The sequence below is a fragment of the Parambassis ranga genome, chromosome 20, assembly GCF_900634625.1.
Source record: "Parambassis ranga chromosome 20, fParRan2.1, whole genome shotgun sequence".
In the NCBI taxonomy this organism is placed as follows: Eukaryota; Metazoa; Chordata; class Actinopteri; family Ambassidae; genus Parambassis; species Parambassis ranga.
Window position 1 is genome coordinate 9,824,079 of NC_041040.1, and position 21,940 is coordinate 9,846,018.

Below are 21,940 nucleotides of genomic sequence, written 5' to 3' on the forward strand. Positions count from 1 at the left end.
ATGCTCCGTGTGTTTTTCCTCACGATCATAACTTTCCAGCCTTATATTCATCGTTTATCTGCGGCGGCCTCCTGTCCGGGTCAGGCGAGTTCACCGTGGTTCATCGGGTGCGCCAGTTACGCATCTTCCCTCAGACTTTATGCACCTAAAGCTGCCCCTGACCTTGACCCGGTAACCTGCTCTGTGCGCTGCCTGGAACAGGGGTAAGTTGGAGGGAAATCTGTGTACCATAAGTTTAAAAGAAGAACTCATGGGCCGGTAAAGCGGGGACTTTTGTGTGTGTGTGTAAAAGTAAAATCACTTTTAGAGTCAGAACGGAACTGTGCCGTTTAAGCTTTAAGTACGTTTACTTCTGATTTATTGCATTATTTCTTTTATCTCGGTTTAGTTTAGTTCTGTACTCAAAGGGAACTCGCACAGAAGTAACCTTTGCTGTGCAGATGAATATAAACTTCTTGAATCTTGAACAGAGCGAGAACACGGTTACAAAACCAGAACTCCTCACACAAGTGTTCTGTGCTGGAACTGTGAAGCCACGGTGTTATAAATATTTTAATTTAATTTCAAACTACAACATTAAATATATGGCATGCTATTTTTTTACGTTTTTAAAAATTGACTTACATTTTAAAGTGAGTACTTCGGTTCCTCTAGATTCAGAGAGAGAGAGATGTTATAATATTTTGTCATTTGCGATGATATTCAAGCAAAGAGTTTCACTCCAGTGCATTATCTGTGGGCTCTAACATCAGCATGATAAGACATGCTTTGGTTGTGTATGTGTCAGACTGAGTGCTCAGTATTTTAAACTCTGTTTTATGATCATTTCCACTGTTGTTGATGCAGGTACCAGTTTGCAGCATTGTCTTCAGAAATGTGTTACTGTGGCAACAAGCTTCAAGGATTGGTGGTCAGTGAGTGTTTTAACACATCCAGTGAAGGAACAAAAGACGTCAGTGGAGGGGGTGAGAGACAAAGGTGAGACGTGCTGAACCAAAAAAAAAAAAAAAAACAGATCAGCACATCACTGACCTGCTCTGTGAATTCCTTGTTTTTGATATAGTGCATCGTCTCTGCCTCGTGGAAAGAAACCAGAAGGAGCCATGGCAATCTACAGAACCGAAGGACCCTTTCTGCACAACATTAGTGTGTCTGTGTCCTCAGAGGGAGGACAGTCTGAGAAGAGTTTTGTCTTAGAGGTTGCTGGAAATCTGGCAGGACGCCCCGGACAGCCTACAGGTCAGCTGCTACTGAACAGATGTGCTATAAATACCTTCTGCCTTTACAGATGTTTGTTGTGAGAAAATGCTCCATACTTAACTTATGAGAAAAATTTACATTGTCATTTACTTCTGAACATTTTTTACTGCATTTATTTGTGATTGTTTTAAATTACATTAATAATGCAGTATTTCATGCTTCTACTGAAGTTTAGAATTATTGCATTTAAATAAAATAGTTGATCTTTATATGTCAAAAATATTAAAAAAGTGCAATGACATAAAAAAGCATAAAATACAAATTGGTTTATTTTCTATATTACAACATAAAATTAATTCTGTATTAAAATTTTATGTTACTCTAAAAAAAGGCATACTGTGATGATATTACTATCTGAATAATGTGTTTAATTTGATGAAACACAAATAATAATATAAAGATTTTTGAGTATTAAGATATTTTTGTAAGAAATATGTATCAGAGTCCTTTTTTATGTTTCATGTCATTTTTTCCTGTGATCTCCCGGGACTGTGGGTCTAGGAGGGAGGGACTATTCCCACGTCACTGTGGAGTTGTTGGAGACGACCTCGGAGGGTCAAAGTTCACATCGTGTCAATGTTTTGGAGGACGGATCCTTTACTTTGAGGACTGGTGGGGTTTTTAAATCTCCAGCCAAATATAAAATCAGTAAGACTGGACTTATTTTATTTATTTAGTGTAAAACACAACATGTAAAGGCCTATCTGTTATTTTAGCCTGTTATTTTAAATTATTCCTATTATTCTCTTCTTTAGATGTCCTTGTCTCAGGCCCTCTCTCCACACTCTCCTCCACCCTCCCACTGTACGTCCTGCAACATTCTCCAGGCAGTTTAATGATCTCTCTGCTCCATATCCCCCTCAACGCCCCCTCATGCATCCCCATTGTACGCTTTGACACTAACGTAACTACCAAAGCAGCACACTGTGCACACCGTGACCCTGCTACACTGCAGGCCTTTGTGAGTGAAGGTCTGGCAACAGAGTTCGACTGGTGGTGTACTCACAAGGAGAAACTAAAAAACACGCTGGTCTCTCTTTCAAGCTCAGACTGTCTGAACAGCACTGTGGTGAGTTAAACCTAAGCACATATTTTTTTTTTCAGTGTGGGATTTGTCATAAATCAACATAACCTAACAAACCGAAGACATTTTTAAAAAGTGAAAATAGTGAAAAATTGTAGGTCGTTGTGAGCTGCTTTTTCTTATATCAATCAAATCAATCAAATTGATATCAAAATTATTATTATAGAGGAGCACATAACAAATCTGGTAATTCAAGCATGACACCCACTATGGTCCTCCAGGAGTATGAAATATGCAATAACACAATGCAAACATGCAATTAAAAAAAAAACACAATAGCTCGCTTTGTTTCTTAATATCAAAGCAACAAGAGGAAAGTAAATGTAGCAAAACATTTTCCGTAGATCTATAGCTTAACCCATTAATGTCCCTGGAGGAATAATGATTTTCTTTACGGGAAGTTTAAGCATTAAAATATATTATTTTGCAGGATTATTAATAAAAATATAATATAAAAATTGAAATTTTGTAAATATAAAGTTTTATAATTTATTTAAACATCTTTGTTGTTATATAATCCAAACACACACGCGCTGCAATGTGAAAGCATGCTTTACAGCCACCATTTACACACAAAGACACACCAGAAACCAATCAGACGCTGGTACTCGTGTAAAAACAAAAAGAAATTGTGCACTATGTGTATATATCACTTCCAGGTAAAGATGAACTCCTATTTGGTGCTTTAGCAAATGTTATGTTAAAGTGAAAATGGCTGTTTAATTACTTTCATGAAATAACATATATATTAGACAATATTTGTTCCATTGTGCTGTAACTATAAAACACAACCCTATTTATTCCTAAATCTCACTCGTGTGTGTGGCCTGTTGTCTGTGCTCTCTTGTAGGTGGTTACATGTTGTGTAGTTTCTGAGAATGTATCTGAAGATCAGCTGCCTGGTGGACATGGTGTTTTTGTGCACTTGGAGCTCTTTACAACCTTGAAGCAAAGACTTGTCCCCTCACAGAATGCAGATCACAACCACAGCTGTGAGAGTCAGAGAGACTTCAGCAGTGAAGATAACAGAAACATATCACATAAGCAGCAGAAGATCACCATCTCACATCACCACCCTCATACCCACATCCTCCACACCTTCAATCACTCAAGCTACCATCTGCCACTCTGTCTTCACTGTCACCTCCCCTCCACTGCAGGACAGTATCACCTGGTAGTATCTTTTGCCTCCACGACCGACATGTGCATCCTGAGGCCTTCTAGAAGTTGGACATCAGTGGCTTCAACAACAGCAGAGTTCAGTCTGGGGGTTGCCAGTGATACCAGTTGCACAGGGTCAAAGAGTTGGACTGTGAGTTTGGACGACGCAGTTGTATTAAACAGGACAACTGAAGACTGGAGCATTAATGTGTCTCTTCCAAAAGCAGGACGTTACACCGTCACAGTTCAGGTTTCTAACACAAGCTGCTGGGCTTCCTTTCAAACTCAAATCCTCGTTCAAGATCCAGTTGGAGAGCTGGTGTTAGATGTTCCCAATTTTGTCACCACAAATGAAAAACACTTAGTTTTATTTAGCGTCAGAGCTGGATCAGATGTAACTGTCTCTCTGCTGGTGAATAAAACATTAATGTACCGAAACAGCAGCTACACTACAGAAGCAGAGGAAGCGGTGGTTTTGCTGTTCAACCACACTGGGAGGGTTGCGATTGAACTTCGAGCTGAGAATCGAGTGTCTTCTCAAAACAAGAGTGTGACAGTGTGGGTTGAGGGGAACAGGAAGCCACCGCCACAAGCAAGAATTAATCACACATGGCAACCACATGCCAGTCAAAGTCATATTCACTTGGATGGCCAAGGTAAAGTAGCACAAACTTTAAACCTAGATGCAATACATTATGTTCCTTCATAAAGACAATTTCACCCTTGAATTGTTTGAAGCATCTATAATCTTTGGTATATGTATTGTCTTTTTGCATCCCAGCTGTTAGGATTTTTGCAGCAAAGCAAGTGTATCCTACAAACACAGATATAACCTTCTGGGCCTTGGCTGATGTACCAGACCCGGTGGAGATCCTCTGGTACTTTGGAGACTCCAGATCAGGCAGAACCAGCTCAAGGACCATCACCACACGATACCACAACCCTGGCAGGTACACCACACACGCATTTTTGTAATTATTTAAATGAATCTAATATTTATAGTAATAAAATAACAATGAATTTATCCAATGTGTCCACTTGATGTACTGCATGCAGTAGAAATGCTTTTTGACACAAGGTTAAAGCATCCTAATATCAAAAGTCTAAAACTATTAGGTCAATACTGGCTTTCCATTTTAAACAGGACACAAACCCTGAATAAAATAATTTGTTAGACCCATTTTTACACCCGAACCTCTTGCATATATGGGCTTAGTCACTCTGAGAGCCTTTCTGCTAGAAGGGGCCGGTCTGCAGCTTTGTGAACTGCCTGACAGTGCTGTTATTTTGCAGGGATCTTAAATATCACCTGTACCAGTGTAGTAGCCAACAGAGTCACTTACCCTTCCATGTTCTGCCTTTCTCAACGTAGGTATGAAGTAGTCGCGGTCGTGTCGCTGGGTCAGATGTCCCTCACATCCGATGTGATGACACTGCTGATCCAGAGAGCAGTGAAGCTCAACAGGCTAGTCCACCAGGCCTCAGTCCTGCAGAATCAGATGGTAAGAGTGAGCTGTCGGGTCAATGCAGGGACCAACGTCACCTTTCTGTGGAGCTTTGGAGACGGAACAGTCAGACCTGGGCAGAGCACAGAACAGCACATCTTTAACAGGTGAACCAGGGTTTTATGTGAGTTAGTTTTGTGGTTCTGCGGGTAAGTTAAAATGACACTGTAGTTATTTAATTTGGGTCGTTTTTTCTTTTCTCTCTGCAGAACAGGGGAGTTTGGCATTGATGTTGTTGTGTCTAACCTCGTCAGTTCTGCGACAATGAGCAGCTACATCTTTGTTGTGGACCAACCTTGTCAGCCTCCACCAGTTAAAAATATGGGGCCTCTCAAAGTACAGGTACCAAGGTCTTAAAATGTAAATGAATTATGGTACAGAGTCATTAATATAAATAAAATAAAATAAAGTCTCCTCTCTGCTCACAGGTGCCACGATATGAGATTATCCGCCTGGGCGTGACATATGAGACCGAAGTTGACTGTGATGTAAGTGGAGGCCTTCACTACACCTGGACCTTATTTAACTCTGCAGGCCAGAGTGTCTCTTTGCCTCACACAGACACAGACAGACAGAGCCTCATACTGCAGAGCCACCTGTTGCAATATGACACATACTCTGCCACAGCCAGGGTAAGAACTGACACAAGCTGCCACTCCCTGACATACATAAACTCTCAGTAAATAGCTTTTAATTCATGTTCCACAGTATTGGATATATGCGGCATGATCAGCTGTCGTTCCACTCTGCAGGTGCAGGTTATCAACAGTGTGGTGTACAATAACTACAGTGTGAAAGTTCAGGTGATGCCAAGCCCTCCTGTGGCTTTCATTCAGGGTGGCACCAATGTTTTCATTACCAACACGAGCACTGCCATGGTAACACTGAATGGAGAGGCCTCATACGACCCTGACTTCCCTATGAACCGACTCAGGTAGAAATTATTATCTAATGTTCAGAAATCTGCTGCTGTACTGAGCATATATTTCAAAGACCTCTGCTGTCTTCTGTTCATTGTGTTTTTTGCTTACAGTAATTTCATGTCTTCAATTCGTAGATAGATATTTGTGTATGTTTGAAACTTCTCTTCCCGTTTTCTTTTCATAGCTACAGTTGGACATGTAAACCAGTCAGCTCCATCACCAGCTCCTGTTTCAACCAACACATCCCCACTTCATCTCCTCTGCTCACATTCCCTGTCAGCTTCCTAAAACACAACTTTGATCAGTTCCAGTTCACTTTAACTGTCCAGAGTGAAGAGCGATCAGCATCATCAGACACCTTCCTCACTGTCACATCAAACCTGCTCAGGTAATAAAGATTTTTTAATTAATTAAAACACATTATTCCTTTATGTGCTTTCATGATATGCATCTAAAAACATCCACTCCAGGAAGGTGTTGGTTAACTGCCCTGAGTGCCAGGGTGACCATGTGAACTGGGATCAGTCTTTCTCTGTCAGTGCTGTATGTGAGGACTGTGGTGCAGAACACATCGAGTACACCTGGAGTCTGCACCTGGTCAATGCTTCATCCAAGCCTGTCGCAGACGGTACATCAAAGACAAATTCATGTGTCATTTCAGCATCAATATTTTCTGACTGTCCTCCGACTCCTCTGTTTCTTTTCAGTCCTGTTTTGTTACACAGCAGATCTCAGTGCTCCGTCTGCCATCATGGAGATCCCAGCTACATCTCCTCACACTCCTGAGATGCCTACCCAACATCCTCTCATTATAAATGCGTCACAGGACACCCTCACTGTCTATGCCTCTGCTCACCCCTTGCTTATGGAGTATGGCTCAGAAACTAAGGCCGACGAGCAAAATCATGACCAGAATGACATCAGGACACCATCAAACACAGACAGAAACACTATAAATAAAGGTTGGCCTGTAGGATTGTGGGATTAAAAATATACAATAGAAATATATATAGAAATGTAGTATCTAAATTGTACGTAAGCTGTTACTGAATGAGATTCTCCTCTGTCCTCCACACACAGGCCTGTCAGAGTCCTCCAGCAGTTCACTTGACAACGTGAGCGACCACACTGACAGTCTTGGAGAACTTCCACTTGACCCTGACTCCTCTGCTGACTGGGAATTTTATTTTCCTCTCCTGGAGAATGGGGATGCGGGTGGTCGAACAGGTGGGGGAAAACTGTGGTTATATTGTGAGGAATGCTGTTACAGAGCCACCTGCTGGCAACGAAGCGGCTTCCCAGTTTATGTGTAAAGTACATTACCCGAGCTGAGAATGAAATGCAGCCATAATTCTGCTAACATGATCAAGAGTTGGTTCTTGTGAGGGCAGTGCTTTTTCTTGCCAATCTTAGCCGAAACTAGCAACTTAAACTTCTGCAAACCTTGTTAGTCTGCAGCATGGGTTAACTAGAGTGGTTTTTACCAGGTTAATACCGCCTTTAGCCTCAGTTTACCTGCACTCACCTAGCATCTCTCAGGTGTAGCTAATGGCGGCGGCGTCCGAACCTCAGTCCGAGCAAGGTCTAAGTGAAAATAAAGATGTTTACAGTCCTGCTGGGTGCTTTTATAAAAGGTTTGGAGTTTGTTTCTTCTTCGCACATATTCCCCTGATTAGGCAACGCAAAACAGACTTGGTCTCCATAGTTCATCCAGCGAACCATCCTACAGGTTGGTGGTTGGGTGATTTCAGCGCTAGACGCAAACGCGATGTTACGCCATGTTGGTTCTTCTTCTCTTGGTGAGCTGAAAGCAGCCTCGGTGCTACGTTGAATCACTGCGCCGCCCTGTGGTACAAAGTGGATGTTACAGTCCGGTAGTCGCGGACTGTTGTTATAGTTTGAACACAATGTGACCAAAACTAAATGGACATCATGTGCAACTTTGATTGTCCATGATTAATCGATCGGTGTGTTCTACAAAGCAGTAGAAAATATCCTGAAAACGTTCATGTTTCCAGACTTGAACTTCAAAACTTCCATCCATTGACTAATTGCTTGAGAATTTAGATGAAAGCTTGCATGTCCTGATCTCAGTCGGCCAACCTTCATCAGACTAGAAAATGCTTGAAAGGCAGTACAGAGAAAAAAAATGGAGGTCAGAAAATGCATGTTGTCTCTGAGTGTCCACATACTTTTGTGCATATAATGCAACTATAGATTGGCACATCCTATAAGTCTTTTTCATTTTGGCTATTACAAATGGTAAATGATGCAGTTGGCTACTTTTCATTACCTCATAGCTGCAGCTCTCTGAATGGGAACTCATAAAGCAGCTCCCACTATTAAACTATTTCAGCAGGCGGTCATGTATATTTGAGTGTATGTTAGCATTGAGACTTTTTTTATTGTCAACTTTATGCTCATGCATACAGTGTAATTCTATTCTACATTTCTTCTGTAGATTATGTAGATTATCATGATCCCTACCCAAATGCAGAGGAAGGAGACCCAGGGATGTCAGCAGGACGGCCGGCAGGTGGAGTACCTAGCTGTATTCATTGCTATTATAAGATATTTGTTTGTTTACTCATACATGTTCCCAGGTGTAGACAGTGAAGGCTTCACTGCAGAGGATAACTCTGATCCCGAACTACATGAAGATGAGGGGAGCAATCTGGTGGAGCTGAAACCCTCTCAAGTGACTCGTGAGCCAACTTTGATCGATTTACCCCGAGACCCAGTAGACAGAAGCCTCTTTGAGTCCTACACTTACACAGGTACAGTCCTCAGGGAGCTGGCCAACCAACATTTCCTGTGTGTCTCTGTGCTTTTAATCACAAATTTCTCTATTTGTGCGTCTTTCTAGGCATCTCCTCTCCTCTGCTCAGCTTCAGACCCTTCAGTCTGAGGCCAAACAGTAGATACATGTTGGAAGTCATTGCCAGTAAGTTTCAACACAACAACAGACATTTGAAGAATGGACCTGTGTGTTAATGATGCTTTCTGCTTTTGTCTGATGAAACCAGAATCTCAAAAAGGCTTTCTGGGCCAGACTCAGCTGTTCTTAAAAACCAACCCGGTTCCAAAGGGCATGACATGCCAGGTGCAGCCAGCCAAAGGAATGGAGCTACACACACACTTCAGCATCTTCTGCACCTCAGGGAAAGAGGTGTCTCCTGTTACATACATTAGTAATCCCACAGCAAATCACACATTTATCTACTTTTCCCTTTCAAACTACACGACTAACCACCATTAATGTGTCTGTGTGGAATGGAGGACTTAATGTATGAGTACAGCTTCAGTGTGGGAGGCAGACCTCGCAGGATTCTGTACCAAGGCCGAGACTTCCAGTACTACTTTAGCCTCCCCTCAGGTGACCCTGTTGATGACCATAAAGGTAAACACACAGATCGAGGGTCGTTCACTCAGACACTGAATTAGTGTGTGATTTTACTGCATAGACCCCTTTTTTGATTAATTACTGTTGCTCTTTCTATAGTAACTGTTTATACTGAGGTCAGAAGCAGCACATATGGATCAGCCACCAAACCCTGTCCTGTCATCATCCAAGTCCAACCAAGCTTCCTTAGAGACAACTCATCTTCTTCTGCCCATCATGACCCTGATCTGGAGCTGTAAGAATTACTCACACCTTCACAGCACAAATTAAAAGATGCTTATTAATTCTATGGATAAATTAAAAGCAGTACGGATGCCATTTCCTTCTAGGCTACAAACTCTCAATCAACCAAATAAACCCTATGTATCATATAATATAATGTACTTTCTGTCTCCAGTTCAGAGTCAGGTTTAAAGAACCTGTCAGCTCTGCTACAACTTGGAAACGGTGCTGAGACTCGTAACTACATCAGTCTCCTCTCCAGCACCCTGAACAGACTCAGCTTGGACACTGAGGCCAACACACACGTACAGAGGCGCTTTCGCAATGTGCTTATTGGCACAGTGTGTGAGCTCGAGAGCAGTGACCAGGTACACACACACACTGAGCTACACTCCAAAAGAATCTTGTTCTTCTGCACAATTATCTCACAACAAGTGAATGAATTGTAGGTATCAATGGCAGACAACATCTGCATTCTCAAAGACCTGCTGGAGGTTACAAATCAGGTAGGCCCACTTTGATGGACTCTTCTAGATGTCAAACATGTTTCTCATGCTTGGTTTGTCTCTTTAGGTGACTGCAGTGAGCGTCAGACGAGTGACAGCTTATGTTCAGCAGTTTTGTGAGGCCAGTGCTGGAAGCTGGTGCCTTTCTGACCAGGACACCCTCAACTCTCTGGTCAGCCTGCTTTCCTACAGCCTCCGTGTGGTCTCTACAGGTGACTTCACAGCTGAAACAACCAAGAGTGCTGACATTACACAAGTATCGGACTCAGGCTCTTCTACTGGTCTTCACATTAAACAGTCAGTTCCAGTAAAGCAGGCGGTGCAGCTTGTAGCTGACATCCTGCAGACTGCTTCAGACTTGATCCTGGTGAGAACAAACACACACTTTTTTGCGCTTACATTTAGTTTTCTATTGTCATCCATTCTCCATTTTTTTTAGAAGCACATGATATTCCATGAGAAACAGGAACACAGAGTAAGCACCAGCCTCATCAGCTTGTATGCCACATACCAGAACCAAACCTCCACAGTCATCCGCAGTGCATCAGCCACTTTCTACATGCCTGCGCCTCTGGTCCAGATGCTGCTTTTTCATCACCACAGAGAGCAGAGGCAGCATCAACCATGTGTCCTCAGAGTGGTGACGGAGCTTGCATACAGCCCTTATACCTGTGCCAACTATCACACACAGGTGGGAACGGCACAATGCGTGCACAGTCAGTGATTAAAGACTAGACTAGGCAAAACTCTTACTACCTTTTCTAAATTTACAGATGAGTGGACCAGTGGTCGACCTGAAACTTTACAAGTGCAGCACGAGGAGAAAGATCCCTATCCGCTCCCTTGTTCAGCCAATCAGCATTGAGCTTCAGCATCCACAAAGAAATGTATGTTTTATCCTGTTTGTGGAAATATCAAAGTGTTTTCTCCAAGCAAAAAAATGATGTGACATATTCTGACATTTTTGCTGCAGAGGACCTCTCTGCATGAGTACATCCTCTCCCAACACCAAATCAACTACCACAGCTTCAACATTACCCAGGAGCACTTGCAGCAGGCCATCCAACTGACTATAGTGTTCACACCACCCTCCAACAAGGTGTTTCCCATTATGCTGCTCTTCAGGTAGACTTGCAATAAAACTCTAAAACATATTTTTAGCAAGTTTGCATGAATTTCAAACAAAGTGTCTGTTATATCAGGATGTTTGAGAGGCCAACTCCCAGCATGCACCACTTACACAGGATTCATCACTGGGGGAGCAACACCACGCGCATCACTCTGCTACCGTCCTACCTCAATGGTAAGAAACATCTTTTGGTTACACGGTTTGTTTATTTATCTGTCCCTCTTTCATTCTTTAACCTTTGATATTAAACATTTCCAGCTGCAGGTGTCGGTTACTTGGCTCTGCTTAATGCTGATTTTAATAAAGCATCCAGAAACAAGCACTGGAGTGACAAGGTAAGCTACAGTCTCACAGTGGACAGCAGTCAGTGCCTGTCCTGGGATGGCCAGCAGGGGGCCTGGACACACCATGGCTGCATAACACAGCAAACTGACACAACTCCTGCAGTCAACTGCAGGTAAGAGAGGAGAACATTAGACCTACAGAAGAGACAAGAAGAGGAGAAGGTCCTGACCTAATCATGTGTTCTCTTTTATTTACTGTGTGAATCCAGCTGTCATCAGTTGAGGCCGCTGACTGTGGTGCAGCAGCAGATCCAAAGCAGTCATGACACAGCAGATCTGGACCTGTTCCTAAGGTGACCTCATTCTCCCAGAGCTCTGGATCTTGTATAACAAGAGCAAACTCAAATCTGTTATTCTAACTGTAGCTGTAATTTGGACTTTAACATCCTGTCTTGCCCGCTCTCTGTCTCTCAGTGTCTCCAGAAATCTAACAGTGCTGGGTGTGCTGTTGGTATGCATGTGCCTGTACATCCCAGTGTTGGTGGTGTGTAAGAGGGCTGATGTTCTGTCCCAGGAGAGTCACAGAGCTCACTACCTGTCTGACAACTCTCCATCTGACCCATATCTCTATGCTGTTACTATCCACACTGGTCTCTGCTCCGCAGCTCGCATAACTGCAAAGGTAGGGTGTTAAGTAATTAAAATAAATAAATAAAGCAAAAATAAAGCAATTAAGTTTTTTACAACCTTATACATACTGTACACATTTACCAGGTTTACATAGTGCTGTATGGTGAAGATGGATTCTCACAGACAAAAGAACTTTATGCTCCAGGCTTTACTCTGTTCAGGAGGAACTCTCAGGACACCTTTATTCTGAGGTATAATCTTCTATTATCTTGCATTCTCTTGTTTTTTCCATATAAATCACCATAAATTAATATATATAAGAGAATGCCACACAATGTCCTTCACTCTATAGTTCAGCAGAGAGCCTCGGTCCTGTGTGGGGGGTTCACATCTGGCATGACAACTCTGGACCCACTTCAGACTGGTACATCAAACTTGTGGAGGTTTCTGAGGTAAAATCCATCAGTGGGACTCTCCATCAGTGCTCAGCCTTTTCATTAGATACTAATAATGATTTGTTTACTAACTCAGGTGAAGAGAGGGCATGTGAAGGGATGCGCTTGGCTCTTTGCTGGTCAGTGCTGGTTAGCTGTCAACAGAGGTGACGGCCGTGTGGAGAGGATGCTGTGTGTTTGCGCTGGAGGGATAGGCTTTGCTAAGGTATGCTTTACATAAAAACATGCACACGGTTAATCTTCTCTGTGACCATGTGTTTCCATCTATATTATTGCAGATGTTGTGTCTCAAGCTATCTGACTATCTGGCCGATTACCACCTCTGGATGTCTGTGCACAGCCGCCCCACTCCTAACTCCTTCACACATGCTCAAAGGCTTAGCGTGTGTCTGCTGTTGCTCTTGGGGTATGCCTGTGTCAATACAGTGATCATATCACATATTACATCGGCTGATCAGGTAATATTAATCAAACATCCAAGGTTTAAGATTTGCGTGTTACAAGCTGTGGTTTTATATTTATTGTTGACAGTTGCAGGTGGAGTTGGGCATTATTGATGTGTCAGCAGCTTCTGTAAAAAATGGATTTTTAAGTGTGGTGGCTGTGTTGCCCGTAGCAACTGTGATATCTTTACTGTTTCGACTGTGCGGAGTCCAACATGCAAAGTGCAGAATGACTGAAAATGACTATGCAGAAGGTAAAGTTTGCATTATTTAAAAAAAAAATTACTAATCTTATAGTCTTCTGACCTTATTCTTTTCCGACTTTGCTTCCTTCAGATGCTCTTTCACTGACCAGTGTATTGGAGCTTCCTGTATCCTGGAGTGGCTTTCAGCAGTGGGCACAGGATGTCTGGAGGAAGAAACAAGAGGTAACACCACTCTAAGTTCTTTATATGTATCTGTTTTCACAGTACTTTACATTACTGATTACCTTTTGTTCTCATGTTGCAGGACTCAGACCTTCTGTCAGTGTTCACTACAATTTTAGGTACAGATAAAGAAGCTGTAATCCAACCAGCTGTATCCAAGGTCACACAAAAGGAGGATGCTCTGGCCTTAAAAAACAGTTTGGGAGCAGCACTTCAAGAGAGCCATGCTGATTATTTATCTGAGAGCAGCAGCCACCAAGAGTCTTCTTCAGAGTTCAGTATGAGGGCTGAAGATCCAGCTGTTCAACAGAGAAGAGAGAAAAATCATCAAGGAAAAAGTTCATTAGACTGTGGCTTGAAGAAGGACTGCCACCAGAACACACAGTCTGCATACAGACTGCCATCCCAGCGGTGTCACTGTTTGGTCTGGGCCCTCTGTCTGATGCTGTCCCTTTTCTGCCTGGTGCTCTCTGTGGTGCTGGGAATGAGGTATGATCATGAAAATTCTTAGAATGCACTGTTGTATTGATGAATTAGTAATATTTATATTTTTGTGTCAGATTCAGCAGCAGCAAAGTTCTGCTGTGGATACATTCTCTCTTTGTCTCTCTGATGTTGTGCATCTTCCTCATCCAGCCAGCTCTGGTAAGACAACACCTGACTTATGTCTGCTACATGCATATATAAATTACAAGCTTATCATCTAGCTTGTTATTTTTCTTTTCCAGATATTTACAGCAGCCATCATTGTCTCCTGTTGGTACAGGAAGAGACCAGACTTTCACCATTCCCACAATAGCAGGGAGTTTGAAAAAGAACAATTAAAACCATTGAGCCACAAAGGGGCTGAAGAAGAGCGGTTCACTACTTTTGAAATTGAAAAGGTGATAAATGGACTTTATTTCAATCGAAGCTGTTCGTTCTATCTAAACATAAATCTTGTCTGACCACACAGCAGCTTGGAGCACGTCAGCGAGCGCGGTACCTGCGCCTGGTGCGCCCGCCGACTCCAGCAGAGCTAAGGAACAGTCGTAGGAAGAAAAGAAGAGAGGCTCTTATCCATAAAACATTGAGGTTTGTCTTGAAGGTGTCACCGGTTTGTACATGACTCCAAGGTGTTTAAAGATTCACATGTTTCCTCTTCTATTCAGGGATTTGTCTCTGTGTGCCTCCATGCTTTTTCTGATGATGTGCATAACCTTTGGCAGCTCATCCAGTGACCATTACAACCTCAGTAAAGCTGTCAGACAACAGTTTGTTAGGTAACACCCAATCAAACACACTGTATCTCTTTTGTTTAGATTTAACCAAATCTAAATAAAAAAATCATGTTATCTTTCACCAGGAACCATAACAATGCTTTTATGTCTATACAAACGCATGAGGGCTGGTGGAAATGGACACAGACGAGCTTGCTTGATTTACTGTACATGAATTCATCAACAAAAACTAAAGTAAGCAACAAGTGAAAGCTTTAAAAGAAATGTAACTCAAAGCAGAATAATAATAATTTACAAATAAATAATAAATGAATTTACCTTGACATCTTCAGCCGGCACACGTTGTAATTGGAGATCCAGTGTTGCAGAAGACAGACATGGCCGACACATTTCAGAGCCAGGTACCAATCAATAGATCAAATACTCTGCTAATTTCTAGGTAACTTCTATTTAATACAAGCTCAAATATCATGGTCCCCAGGTTTTCATGGAAATGCCTCAGAAGTCATGTGGTCGCCTGGGTTGCTACTCTGACTGGGGTGCTACAGTTGTTGTTGGCCACACAAAGTGAGAAACACACGGGCACATTCACTGTGACCACACTGCCGATCACATCACCACCACTCAGCTGTGCTCCTCTCCAGGTCTGAAGCTGCATTAAAACTGAAGCATCTGCATTCAGGCGGCTGGGTGGGGAGAAGGACGGTGGCCCTGAAGGTTCAGTTCACACTATACAGCCCTGCACCAAACTTGTTCACCACCGTGATCCTGCTCACTGAGCAGAGCCCCGCCGGCATCCTGCTTCCCTCAGCCACAGTCCAGTCCGTCAGAGTGTATCACACTCCTGTTGTGTGGGACTATGTAGCTATGGTGTCCCAGGTAAAACCTTTCATCATCTTATCTCCTGTGACAAGAACCAAAGTTTCCAAAATCTTAAATGTTGTTGACTTTTTTCTCTTCAGCTTCTGTTTCTCCTTCTATCTTTGCCACAACTCTCTCATCAAGTGTCCAATGTACGACAGCAAGGGCTGATGGGATACTGGAGGACACCCTGCAACTGGGTGGAGGTAATTTTAATAGAGGCAAATAGACACAAACTTACCACAGTGCAAACAAGATCACACTGACCTAGCAGAAAGGGTACAGTGGCCTGCAGCTGTTGAACAAAGCACACAGAGAAAAAAATGCACAGTTTGAATTTTTACTCACCTTTCTCTGTCTCTCTTTTGCAGATCAGTCTGCTGGCGGTGACACTAGTGTACTACATCAGTTACATCTATCGTTCCATTGTTATGATGGAAGTTGTGGAGCTGCTGCAGAGACACCACAGCAGGGGACATGTTGATGTTAGCCTGCTGGCTACCTGGGAACAAGTGAGAGATCAATGAATGAGAGAAAGGAGGAAGGAAGGGAAAGCACAATTATATTAGCTCCAGCCTGCTGTGGTGTTTATTCTTTTGTCTCCACAGTTCATCCGTACTTTGCGTGGATTTATTCTCTTCCTCCTCACCATGAAGTGTGTGGCTGTGCTGAGGGTGAACAGGATATTAGCTTCACTCCTCAGCCACTCTCTCTCAAGCCTTTTATGGCCAATGGTAAACACTTTATGTAACAATAGAGCTGTATGTGTGTTTATTCCACATTTAAAGTTATGTACAGTAGACAGGATCTAACGTCCTCTGGTAGATTTCAGGTCTGATCCTGCTGGTGGCATTGTCCTGTGTGGGGAAACTGCTGCACATACAAAGCTTCAGTTCTGGTCCCCGCTCCCTTCAGGCTATACACTTTCACTACCGGGGTGTCAGAACTGCCGACCTCTCTCATCACAGGAGAGGTTTCTGTGGATTTCTCCATCTGTCCTCTACTGTGGTGTGGACAGCAATGGTACATATATCTACTACATCACTTAAATGATCAAGCTAAATAGACAAGGCTGTGTTACTTCTGTTCACTGTATGTCGTTCAACCTATCTCTCTTATAGGTGTTTGGTGTGGTCTCTTCAATTGTCAAAAGTTACAAAAGATGTGGGAGACGGAGGAATGTCTTCACTTTTACAGAGCTGGCAGGCTACATCAGACAGAGGGTCTCTGACTTCACTGGGCAGCAGAGACAAACATGGAACCACACGGAGGGAAGGGTGAGGAAAACAGCTGCTAACAGCACAAGTTCATCTTATACCACATCTTTTAAAATGCATGACCTTTTGTTTGTGCTATCAGACGTATTACCTTGAAGAATTTGACGGCTTATTGGATGAACTGTTGTTCAGACTGAACACCCTCTCCAACAGCCTGCACCACACTCTGCCTTCTAAAGCCCAACAGTACAGAGAGGAAGACAGTCCTGCCGTCACACCCGTACCCGAGCCTGTCAACATGGACACACAGGTGAAGTCAATGTCATGCATTCATCACACACAGTATTTTAAAGAGTAAAACCAACATTGTCTGGACTCTGCTGTTAGGACTCGGAGTCAACGGTGAATGAGCCCATGGATGGCAACATTTACTCTTCGTCAAATCATGGAGAAATCATCCCTCACCTGTGCAGGTAACACAATTACACTAGCACAATAGGTAAAGATTATTTAGATAATTACTTTTTTTTCATTACTTCCAGGTCTAAAGTTGAACTGCAGATACTGCAACAGAGAGACCACATGAGACACAATCCTTGCCCAGATTTTATTGTGGCGTCTGATGCTCAGTTAAAGGGTGAAGACTGTTCGTCTAGCCTGGAGTCAGCATCACTCAAACCGACGTGGACAAAAGATCTTCTATTGCAGCAAGCTGACCAATGGACTAAAACAAATAATAGATATAAGTTAAGTAAAACTCAGGCCAACTGTACAGATGTAGTGGTGTCAGTTCTGATCCACAATGAGCCTGCGGGGGGAGATGAGTGCATGGACAGGACACTGCAAGCAAAGTCAAAAGACAATTCTGTACTGCAAGGTTTACAGTTCTGTAAGAATGTACAGCAGCAGAACTGAGGAAGTCACTGGGGGGGCCGCCAAAACATGGTAAGAAAGAAATCAATGGGTCCAGTTGCCTCGGTTGACATAATGTGACCTTCAATGAATGAGAGCATCCACAGACATGATGTATGCTTGTTGTTGTTGTTGTTGTTTAACAGGTGTAACAAACCAAACATTCTGTGAAATGTATGGTAGTGTACTGAATGAAGAGGAATTTAATTTTAAAAACAAACAAAATATAGTACAATATATAGTCTAATACTGTAACATAGAATAGCTCATGAACAATAAATAATAAAAATGAAAATAAAGAACTACAAGTTTTAATAAAATAAGTAATATTGAAATAATTGCAGTCCTTATTTAAATATTAAGACATGTTGTCCACCAGGTCATGTCTCTACAATCCACTTATCCACACATTATAAAGTTTGTTCTAGGAGGGAAACAATAAATAAAAGTATCCAATAGCATCCGCCAACGTTACAGACTCAGGAATTGAGTGGCGACTTGTGATTGGACAACAGCCGATGAGCAGAGCCAATCACAACGTGGCAAGTCAGACAAGTTCCAGACGGAGGAGGAGGCGTGTGAGATTTCAGAAGTGTTAGTTTGTATGAAACCACGAAGCAAAGCTCTGTACTACCATTCATCAGTATTGATCCGGACAGCGGGTCTGTGCAGCCGGAAGTGTTTTGATGACATTCATCGTTAGCGTGATTTAATTAGCTGGCTACTTCACAGCAGCACGTCGTTGACACGGGGCCGCATCATCTGTGGACAATGAGGAAGGTTGCTTTGCTGCTGATTGTGCTGCTCGGCGTTGCACATTTTGCAACTGTCAGCAGATGTGAGGATGGTAAGTGTGAGCCGTGGGCAACTGAATTAGTTGTGTTATAGAACAACGGTGTAGCAGGTGTGTCGTGTTTCCCTGCAGTAATTGTTGTGCCAACTAGCTAGCTAAGGCGCTGTAGATAGCCTGTCAGCTCTGTTAGCATGCTAGCTAATAGCACAAGTCAGTTAATGTAAACATCACGCACACAGTTATACAGCTACGTGGCTCCTGAGTGTTCAAAATATTTGACGCACATCTCCAACATTATATCAAGTTGTCCTGTTTCTTGTATGAATCGCCAAGGTGACGTAAATAGGCACCCAGCTGGATGTAGCTATCTGTAACTGCATGGCATGCCCATACCTGCCTTTTAAAGAATAAGATAAGAAGTGCATTTTGTTCATTGGACTCCTACTGAATTGCTTGTGCTCCCTCTTCTTCTTTTTTGTATCAGATGTTGCAGATGACAAGGAAGAAGTTGATGAAGAGGACAGTGAAGAAGAGGAGGAGGAAGATGAAGATGATACAGAAGTGAAAGAAGAGAATGGGGTGCTCGTTCTCACTGACAACAACTTTGACACCTTCATGGAGGGCAAAGACACAGTTCTGGTTGAGTTTTATGCCCCATGGTAAGTTTGCTCTTCCTTAGTATATAATAACTTATAATAACTTTTCATTTTATTTCTCTATCATAAAAATGTATCAATTTGTGTGTATTGTTTGTCCCTTGTAGGTGTGGCCACTGCAAACAGTTTGCCCCAGAGTATGAAAAAATTGCTCAGACTCTCAAGGAGAATGAGCCACCTATACCTGTAGCTAAGGTGGATGCAACTGTGGCCAGTGAGGTGGCGAGCAGGTTCGAAGTGTCAGGATATCCAACGATCAAAATCCTGAAGAATGGGGAGCCTGTGGAATATGATGGAGAGAGAACAGAGAAGGGTAGGAGCAACAGTTCTTTAAATTTAAGCCTCATTATAAGGCAAATAATTATTAATAGGGTGAAACTCTGTTGTAGCCATTGTGGAGCGGGTGAAAGAGGTGGCTCAGCCAGACTGGAAGCCCCCTCCTGAGGCGACACTGGTGCTTACCAAGGATAACTTTGATGACACGGTTAATAATGCAGATATTATCCTGGTGGAGTTTTATGCCCCATGGTGAGTCAGCTACAAAATACTAGTCATAACATTGTTTTCTGAAATCAGGTCTTAACTGTCTTTCTGCTCTGACCTTCAGGTGCGGACACTGTAAACGTCTGGCCCCAGAGTACGAGAAAGCAGCAATGGAGCTGAGCCAGCGCTCTCCTCCCATTCCCCTGGCCAAGGTGGATGCCACAGTGGAGAATGAGATTGCCTCGCGCTTCGAAGTCACTGGCTACCCCACCCTCAAGATATTCAGGAAGGGCAAGATGTTTGACTACAACGGACCCAGGGAGAAGTACGGTAGGTCACTGATGGTGTCTGTCCTCGCTGTGTGTTGATGAAAATCTTCAATCAGCTGATCCACATCTTTGTTTCTTTGTAGGCATTGTTGACTACATGGGTGAGCAGGCAGGGCCTCCCTCCAAGCAGGTGCAGGCGATAAAACAGGTGCAGGAGCTTGTTAAGGATGGTGACGATGCCATCATCGTCGGCGTGTTCTCTGGTGAACAGGATGCAGCGTATGAGATCTACATTGAGGCCTGTAAGTAGTTCCACCATGTCATGAGACATGCAAGTCATAGTTTCTTCTGTTCGTAAAAGTTTTAACTTCCTCTGTGTAGTTTAGAACCAGAGTCTTTTGGGCGATATTCTCACTGTCGTTTGTCTGTCAGGTAACGCTCTAAGAGACGACTTCACCTTCCGTCACTCCTTCAGTTCTGAAGTTGCCAAACTGCTCAAAGCCTCTCCTGGACAGGTCGTCATCGTTCAGCCTGAAAAGTTCCGCTCTAAGTATGAGCCAGCATCTCAAGTGCTCACAGTCAAGGTGCTATTTTCATTTTCGCTGTTTCAGTTGAATTTGAATTAGTTTCACCAGAGTATGAAACTTGAATGCAATGTCTGTCCTTTCAGTTTTGGCACATTTTAAAGATATATGTGATCATATTTGAACTTGTGTTTATACATTTATCATGCAGGACTCTACAGCAGTGTCAGAAGTGCAGGAATTCTTCCAAAAACACGTGATTCCTCTGGTGGGACACAGAAAACCAAGTAATGATGCTAAACGCTACACCAAACGCCCCCTTGTGGTTGTGTATTATGGAGTGGATTTCAGCTTTGACTACAGGAAGGGTGAGTAGATAAGGGATCAAGTGTTGTATTAGCACTAGTATAGTAGATGTAACTCTTGTCTTTGTCACACCAGTAATCATCTGGGGGACGCATAATCTTTATGCAAGTATTTAAGATATACTTTGTGCTATAATCATTTTATTTATTATTAGCTACACAGTTCTGGAGGTCAAAGGTTCTTGAGGTGGCCAAAGACTTCCCAGAGTACACATTTGCCATCGCTGATGAGGAGGATTACGCAGAGGAGCTGAAGAGTCTGGGTCTGAGTGACAGTGGTGAGGACGTCAATGTGGGAATTATGGCCGATGGAGGCAAAAAGTTTGCCATGGAGCCCGAAGAGCTCGACTCAGATGTGCTGAGAGACTTTGTTATGGCTTTCAAGAAAGGTGAGTTTGATTTAGTGACCATGTAATTTCTGTGAAATAATTGCAACTAAAAATCTGAATTTGTTGTTCATGGTCATTCACAGGAAAGCTGAAACCCATCATCAAATCCCAGCCAGTGCCAAAGAACAACAAAGGACCAGTTAAGGTTGTGGTAGGGAAGACCTTTGACGAGATCGTCATGGATACTGACAAGGACGTTCTAATTGAGTTTTATGCCCCCTGGTGCGGCCACTGTAAGAAAATGGAACCTGACTATTTGGCACTGGGTAAAAAATATAAGGCAGAGAAGAACCTGGTGATCGCCAAGATGGACGCCACAGCCAACGACGTGCCCAACGAGAGCTACAAAGCGGAAGGCTTCCCCACGATATATTTTGCCCCAAGCAACAGTAAGCGGAGCCCCATCAGGTTTGAAGGTGGAGACAGAACAGTAGAAGGGCTGAGCAAGTTCCTGGAAAAGCACGCCACAAAGCTATCACAGAAGAGGGATGAACTTTGAAACTTTCTCTTCCTCTCAAAGTAGCTAAGAACTCTTACCGTGCTCAAGCAGAGACTTGGAGGACGCTGAGGAAGGTGAAGGGAATGCAGTGGATTATAAACGGTGTTACTGAGGTGATTCAATCATCATTTTAGTTTCTGTTCATTTCTGTTTCTAAAAGCATGTAAGCACTGTTTGAGTCTTTTTAAATAAAACAGAAAAAGATGGCGGCTTTGTGGGCCAGCACTTACATGTGAGTCTCTGTTTTGGTCAATCAATACAAGTTAAATAATGTATAAATATAAAACAAGAAACAGTTATTGTTTTAATCACTGTTTAA

The 21,940-nt window shown here is 42.8% G+C and overlaps 2 protein-coding genes across 2 annotated transcripts; both read left to right on the plus strand.

Annotated features, from left to right (window-relative positions):
- The first annotated feature begins 1,103 nt into the window (after positions 1–1,103).
- pkd1l1 (polycystin 1 like 1, transient receptor potential channel interacting) lies at positions 1,104–17,208 on the plus strand. The gene is made up of 46 exons (XM_028433532.1): positions 1,104–1,239; positions 4,287–4,455; positions 4,878–5,117; positions 5,220–5,352; positions 5,439–5,642; positions 5,763–5,944; positions 6,118–6,321; positions 6,404–6,561; positions 6,659–6,895; positions 7,014–7,160; positions 8,395–8,469; positions 8,537–8,710; positions 8,800–8,877; positions 8,960–9,102; positions 9,213–9,333; positions 9,436–9,571; positions 9,734–9,926; positions 10,008–10,064; positions 10,132–10,431; positions 10,504–10,755; positions 10,838–10,951; positions 11,038–11,189; positions 11,267–11,367; positions 11,452–11,650; positions 11,747–11,830; positions 11,952–12,159; positions 12,252–12,358; positions 12,460–12,559; positions 12,639–12,767; positions 12,841–13,020; positions 13,094–13,259; positions 13,342–13,433; positions 13,516–13,922; positions 13,994–14,078; positions 14,389–14,507; positions 14,585–14,695; positions 14,779–14,887; positions 15,135–15,220; positions 15,298–15,532; positions 15,616–15,720; positions 15,886–16,026; positions 16,123–16,248; positions 16,340–16,537; positions 16,636–16,791; positions 16,874–17,041; positions 17,119–17,208. The coding sequence occupies exons 1-46, from the start codon at positions 1,104–1,106 to the stop codon at positions 17,206–17,208; spliced, it is 7,107 nt and encodes a 2,368-aa protein (XP_028289333.1).
- A 973-nt stretch (positions 17,209–18,181) lies between these two features.
- pdia4 (protein disulfide isomerase family A, member 4) lies at positions 18,182–21,850 on the plus strand. Its single transcript, XM_028432270.1, has 10 exons — positions 18,182–18,490; positions 18,921–19,095; positions 19,200–19,405; positions 19,482–19,620; positions 19,700–19,905; positions 19,988–20,146; positions 20,277–20,428; positions 20,580–20,736; positions 20,889–21,122; positions 21,206–21,850. Exons 1-10 carry the CDS (start codon positions 18,415–18,417, stop codon positions 21,619–21,621), a joined length of 1,920 nt encoding a protein of 639 aa, XP_028288071.1. The 5' UTR covers positions 18,182–18,414; the 3' UTR covers positions 21,622–21,850.
- The last annotated feature ends 90 nt before the right edge of the window (positions 21,851–21,940 follow it).